At 37.5% G+C, this 7,272-nt stretch overlaps 1 protein-coding gene across 1 annotated transcript; it reads right to left on the bottom strand.

The window, feature by feature from the left end:
• Positions 1 to 1,101: 1,101 nt before the first annotated feature.
• On the bottom strand, positions 1,102 to 3,206 carry LOC115797099 (type-2 ice-structuring protein-like). The gene is made up of 6 exons (XM_030753580.1): positions 3,100 to 3,206; positions 2,986 to 3,012; positions 2,285 to 2,394; positions 2,017 to 2,151; positions 1,632 to 1,743; positions 1,102 to 1,397 (listed from the first exon to the last, which is right to left on the bottom strand). Exons 1-6 carry the CDS (start codon positions 3,158 to 3,160, stop codon positions 1,330 to 1,332), a joined length of 513 nt encoding a protein of 170 aa, XP_030609440.1. The 5' UTR covers positions 3,161 to 3,206; the 3' UTR covers positions 1,102 to 1,329.
• Positions 3,207 to 7,272: the final 4,066 nt, after the last annotated feature.

The following is a 7,272-nucleotide window of genomic DNA, read 5'->3' as shown; positions in this document are numbered from 1 at the left end:
ATGGTCCTCATCAAATTCAGACAGCAACCAGGGAAGAACAGCAGCATCAAACATCATAATGATGACTCAAGGGCCAACAAGGTATTCAGCTGCCCATGTTCAGGACATTTCATCTACCTTTCTCCAGTTCATCACACCAGCCATTGAAAAAAAATCATCCTGGAGAAATCAAATTTGGAGGGTTTTCAGAAATATGGAGAAAACTGGAAAAATATGGATAAGATTGACCTGTGTGGCTACATTGGGCTTTTGATATTAGCAGGTGTATATCAGTCCCATGGCCAGGCTGCATATAGTCACTGGGATGCAGAAAGTGGAAGGGCAATTCTTAGTGCCACAATGCTGCTGAAAATCTTTCACTTTCTCAAGAATGCTGAAATTTGACAACCGTAAGTCAAGACCAGCAAGGCGTCTGACGGACAAACTGGCAGCCATCAGAGTCATCAATATAATTAATTCAGAAGTGATTACTTCACATTTATATAATAGCAATAATAAACCTTTACTGTGTAAAAGAAAACTGTAATGACAGCTGGTTTGTGGTAAAAACAAAAAAAAAGAAAAAAGTGTAATACTCTTCACTGCTGATTGTGTTTTTGTTTTATGCAACAAAAAATACATGATAAAAAATGAATTGAATTGAGTTGAACTGATAACAGATTGTTTCATCATGCAAAAAGGCTAGTGAGGCAGCAATGCCGCTGCAGCCACACATGTTTTGTGAGGTCAAAGTGATATTGTGATTAGGCATTGCCATAAACATTTTTTTTCACCAAGCCAGCATATGATAACATTTTTATTTATGGTCCCACAGCTCATTTGACTTGAGGAGTTTGCTAAAATGCAAACACACCGCAAACAGGAAGTTCTGTGTAAATTTAGGATGATAAAACATTTATGGCATTTCTGTTTTTCTGAGCTGAAGAGGTACACGCGACACATCAGATAACTTCACATTTTAATGTCATAATTTTAGCGTCATAATTTAAGCTGTTTCTGGTGCAGTACATTTGACATATTTTATGTTAAAATTACAAAAAGATTTGTAAACCAACACATTTCAATGCATTCATATTTTATTTCTACACACACACAAAAAAAAATTTCACTCTTCAGGAATCAAAGCTAAAAGCATTCTTTTCATACAACATTCTGACTCTTCTTATTAAAGACATGAGCCACCTTCTGTTTCTGATTCTTATCTCATAATTCCTCCAGTAGCATTACAGCGATAGTACCATAATGAAGAAGAAAAGAGATTAAAGCCGATATATGATGCTGATGACACAAAGACATGCCGTCCTGTTTCACTGCTGAGTCCAGGATTCATCACATGTTCTTGGCACAGACTGAAGGTCTTTTAACGTTACACCCCACGTCATCCCAGCACTTTCCATCTGGAAGTACAGAAAAAGAGGAAGTCACTGAATGTGTCGAGCAGTTTATAATCCGATTTATAATGTCCGTGTCACAAAAAGCATTTTTTCATATTGAAAACCACTAATTGATTTGATCACCCCCCCCCAAAAAAAACCCCCAGAATATTATTTTCAGTTAAAAGATAGAATATTTTTTAGTTTGAGTGCATATTTTCTTTTATCTTGTATGAGTAGCATCACTTAAACTTGTACCTGAATAATTTATTTCCAAGCAGTGCTGGTGACCTCCTTTGTTATTAGGCTCTCTAGGACACCAGTTGGTATATTGGAAAGTGGTGCCATCACTCCAAATCCAATGGCCCTCCTGGACAAGAGAGAGCAGATTACAGTTAAAAGAACATTGGTAGTAAGGATGGAGACCTGAGGAACACCACAATTAAAATGGCGAATAGAGACATCAATTTCCCATTTCAACATTAATTGGGCATGTTGCTAGAGTGGAACTACTGACTGGTTTGAAATTGTGAAAGTATTATCGAATGTAGCAAAAGAAAATACATGTAATACATTGCATGTACACATACTGCATATTGCATATAGTAATTGCAATCTTAGTTGTTTTCAGTGCCTAAAGTACCTTCTGTGCATCAGTGCCACCAAGCCAGGTTTCTTTTTCCTCATGACTAATACTCAGTATGAGCCTCTCAAGCCTGCAGTACTCCATGAAGTTGTGCACCGATGCAAGGTGACCTCCTAGGGACACACAGTTTGCCTACAGTGAAGACAGGGAAATTTTCAGAATGAAAACATAATGATGATCGCATATCAGCACTATGTGCCAATTAAATAAATCTTTCATGGAAGCAAAATTGAGTCACTGGAGAATCATTGTACACTGGGATTACCTCAGCTTTATCCCAAGTCATAGGCTCTGCAACGTAGTAGAAACAACGTCCATTGAACTGAATCCAACCATCATCACATTTGGAGGACCTCTTGACCAGGTGAGTCTTTGCTGTGTTTGGTAGATAATATGGAGTCTCCATTTAGTATGTTGAATTTATTGTTTGTGTGTATTAAAATATAATAAACATAATAATTTCATATCAAAACTATAACATGAAATATAACAAATAATATCTATGCAAAAAAACAAAACATACATAAAATGTAAAATAAAATGACAATCCACATTAACAAGACAACATAAAGCACATTAATAATAATAATAATAATAATAATAATAATAATAATAATAATAATAATAATGCTTTGGACTTATATAGCATTTTTCACAGTACTCAAAGCACTTTACAATTCCGTGCACTACTCATTCACACCTCAATCATACATGGTGGTGGTAAGCTACTAATGTAGCCACAGCTGCCCTGGGGCAGTCTGACAGAAGCGTGGTTGCCAATTCGCCCCTATGGCCCCGCCGATCACCACCAAACACCAACCACACCACATTCACACTATTATAATAATTATAAAAAGAGTGATAAGCACATGAAACATTAACACAAACTGTGGTTGCAACCTTCCTCTATTATCTCTGCAGATGACCGTAGAAGAGTATTAAAGTGAAAATCTGAAAGACACTGACCTCTTTCATTGCTTTCAGCCTTTGTCTCTGGAAGAACCATAAAATTAGAGACATCATTTAATTGATAATTGAATCCTTTTCTGTAATAACATCTGTAGATGGAATAATACTCACCAGCAGATCCAGCCAGAGCCACTATGGTACAAACCAGTGCACACACAGTCAGCATGTTCATGGTTGCAGATGATGAGATGGGAATTAGTGATGCTTCTGTAGGAGACTCGTACAGACTGCAGGTCAGTAAAGAGAAGTCAGCTGATTATTAAATGAAGAACACTTGCCCCTTCCTCCTGCTCTGTGACATTTTTTTTTTTTTTTTGGTATCTTTCTGAGAACACACGATACATTTGCGGAAATCAAAATTACTAAGAATTGTACACTTATGAATTCATAGATACAGTCAATGTCTTTTTTATATTTTAGAATAATGTATATACCCCAGAAATCCCCTCTAGACTTTGATCGCAATTGCCCTTGCCACATAGACCACTTTAATGGTAATCTTGATGTTAGTGAGTACCTGGAATAAAACAATCATTCAAAAGTATACTTTGGCTGTAGGCGGACATTCAGATGTATGTGTGTGTGTGTGTGTGTGTGTGTGTGTGTATATATATATATATATATATATATATATATATATATATATATATATATATATATATATATATATATATATATATTAGGGGTGGGACTTTAACGCGTTAATTTCGATTAATTAATTACGGGGAAATTAATGCGTTAAAAATTTTAACGCATTTTAATCGCACTTTGCACCGTGGAACGTTTCTCAGTGCACGAGTTCCCGGCATACAGATTATATCGACGCACAATGTCCAAATTAGGGGCCGCATCGTTCGAAGGACCCGGCCCACGTCTTTCGTAGCCCACGAAGACTGCAAAGGCCGGAAGTGAGCGGCTAGCCTTCATATCAGCGTCACCTGCCCTCACCTCAGGTAGCTCATGTCGCCTAGCAACCGTGAGTGTGAAGCACAGCTGTGTGAAAGCAGCTGTTAAACGGAGAACGAACTTTTTCTCCTTTTTGTGGTTTAATTTTAAGTCTTTAATTCAAAATAAGTGTTAAAACAAGCATAACACATTTCAACATCAAGGAATACAGCTGAGCGAATGATTAATTTCCAACTATAACAAGTGAGACATTAATGTTGAATAAAACTATCCAGTTATGATGCTTAACTTTAATTTCAGATGTTTGCTTATCACAGGAGCACTTCCACCCTTCGTTGGTCTGTGTAGTAGACTGGTGGGAAAATAAACAAAATTTTGAAGTTTAAGCTTATGTATATTGATTCATTCATCAACTAAACTTAAATTAATATTTCTCATGTCAAATATTGAAATGCGATTAAAATGCGATTAATTTCGATTAATTAATTACAAAGCTTGTAATTAATTCGATTAATTTTTTTAATCGAGTCCCACCCCTAATATATATATATATATATATATATATATATATATATATATATATATATATATATATATATATATATATATATATATATATATATATATATATATATATATATTGCCTGCCTGGATAAGGCAGAAATTAGAATCAGTTGACAATGTGGAATATATTTTTGTTGTTAAGGAACTGAGATGTTTGCACACTTAACACAACTGATGACCACCTCCATGCATTATGGCTCTGTCCACCAATACAAAACATCTGGACAGAAATAACCACCAAACTTTTGCAAACCTTAGTCCTCTTGGCATCCACTGTGTTTTGGAGCTGAATGCGCTCTCATGTAGCGTAAATGAAATCTCTGGTCATAAGCAGTGTTTTCGAGCTGTGCTGTGTTGTTGAAATTGAGCAGAATAACATGAAACACAATTAGTTAATCTGTATTTGCTTTAAATTGAGATAGTTTGTAACAAGCAGACCGACATTAAACGTAGCAGTAAATGTTTTAACCTGTTAACTGGCTGAACCAAAATCCCCTGAAAAAACTATGCCGTCTGGTTATTATTGGCTCTGGAAAACCCATGTCATTGCCCGTTAACTGGCCGTGTCCTGTCCTCCGGGATGTAATGCATTTTATATGAAATGCTAGACCCTCCCATTTTAAATGACACCTCATTCGGCCAATCATGTAACTGGCTGCACCAAAGTCAACCAAAAAGCATCTGTCCCGCTTATGGGATGTGGCTGTCCATTGCCGAAATCCTCGATCTCTGAGGGGAGAGAAGGTAGACTCTCGAGGCTCCAGCATACCTGTCAAGTTTTGTATTTAAAAATATGGTAAATTTTCCGCTGCTGAAAATAGACGTCACTGTATGACGTCATCACCTAATTTGCATAATTGTTCATTTGGATGTACTGTAGTTGAAATCGAGGCTGCAACAGAGGAAAAACATCTTTGGAGAGACAAAAAGTGAAGAAAAAAACCCTAAATATCTTTAGAACTACAAATGAACTTTATGAAATAATTTAATAACTTTAATGCTTTGCCTAGACCCACATTACCACTGCACGAAAAGAAGCATATTCGTCCCCGTATACTGACGCGGGCGCATCTAGTAAACGGCAGCTTTCGTCAGCATACGGGGATGCGCATTTTCGTTTGCCTGAGACGGATATGGTCGTTTACGTACCACCAGAATCAGCGGGGGGTAAAGGTACGGGGGAGCCGGCCGGCAGGAGGTGTTAATGATTCTACTTTACATATGAATAGCAGCGCTGCAAGCCGAAGCAGCGGCAACAGACCCACGTGGCTTCTCAGTCATTGGATGAAAAAAATGACATCACAGTTCATTACTCACATGTGTTTGGTTGGTAGATCTGTCCCCCATTGTCCTTTATACAGACAGGCCTGGGTAAGCCCCTCCCTAATAAATAATAACCCACGAATAAAAGTTATTTTTAATGACTAATTCTGTGATATACCTTGTATGTTATGTTGTATTCATGCCATGCTAAAAACCTCAACTAAAGGGAATTCAATTAAGAGAAACAAATTGTGAGGCACAAGTTTGAATTTTCTTTTTTTTTATTTATAAAGCAATATGCTCACACACACACACACACACACACACACACACACACACACACACACACACACACACACACACACACACACACACACACACACACACACACACACACACACACACATCATATAATCTATATATATAAAGAAAACAAAAACATTATGACATATAATGCTTTGCTACTTCTGGGCCATGTGGTGATGGCTTTCTCTCAGAGCATGGTCCAGCATACAAACACTTATGGTGCACAGTGTTGTATTTAGGGTGAGCTTCTAGTCTGTCTTGCAGTTTGGCTCAGAGGTCACTGAGCTCCTGGCTGGGGAAGCTTGGGGGTCTTAATCCAGCCCGATACGCCCTCTGAGACGCCATCCTCCTCATCCAACATGAGGTCAGTGGTGACACCGTCCCAGAAGGCAACCTCCTTCACTGCCAGGTCACTCGTCCTCGCCTCCAGCAGCTGTTGACACAGAGCACACACTAAGTCATTATGAAACTATATGAAATATTGTGAAAAATCAGGAAACTACACTGAAAGTTTGAGTCTCTTGACTTTGAATGCACACATAGCAGATAAGACCCTGAATGCAAAAAAAACAAACAAAAAAATGTAATCAGCCCATCTTTGTCATCAGAAACAATGGTTATCTGACAAAGTACCAACTCCTGCATCCTGTGAATAAAAGACAAATCAACAAGTACTTTAACAAATGTTTACAAATGTTAACAAATTTAACATTGATAAAAGTATTTCAGTGATTTTGGTAATTAACCCTTGAGGCACCTTTAAACTGATTATACACTTTTTATCTTTTAGGTCCCAAAATGTTACAGCTGCTAAAACTATAAACATTCAATGTTAATTATTTTCACCTGCACTGCATCACCTTTTTATTAAAAAGGTGATGCAGTGCAGTATTGGGCCGTCAGGGCCTGCAAGGCCTTCTCTGCTGGCCTAAAAAATATCTGAATCACAGACTGATGTTAATTATATCTTGTCCATCAATACTTGTTAAATTATTCCAAATGGTTTGTACGGTTCCTTTCACAGCTTTTCCTGTGGTCGTGCTGTTTCCAGATGTGTATTTTCATATTAAAGCATTTAACCAATCACATTTCAGCCATCATTTGTTGCCAGGGTCAAAGAAATCTGCCTGGAGGCCTTCATAATCAGTTCTGCGGTCCCTGTAGCACAAAATAAGTGTCCATCAAACAGTTTGATCAACCAATCAGATTATGAGTTGGCAACACCGAGGCCCTCTAGCAGCCATA

The sequence above is a fragment of the Archocentrus centrarchus genome, chromosome 18 (assembly GCF_007364275.1).
Source record: "Archocentrus centrarchus isolate MPI-CPG fArcCen1 chromosome 18, fArcCen1, whole genome shotgun sequence".
NCBI classification, from domain to species: Eukaryota; Metazoa; Chordata; class Actinopteri; order Cichliformes; family Cichlidae; genus Archocentrus; species Archocentrus centrarchus.
The sequence above is the reverse complement of the archived record's forward strand: the minus strand, read 5'-3'. Positions and strand labels throughout refer to the sequence as shown.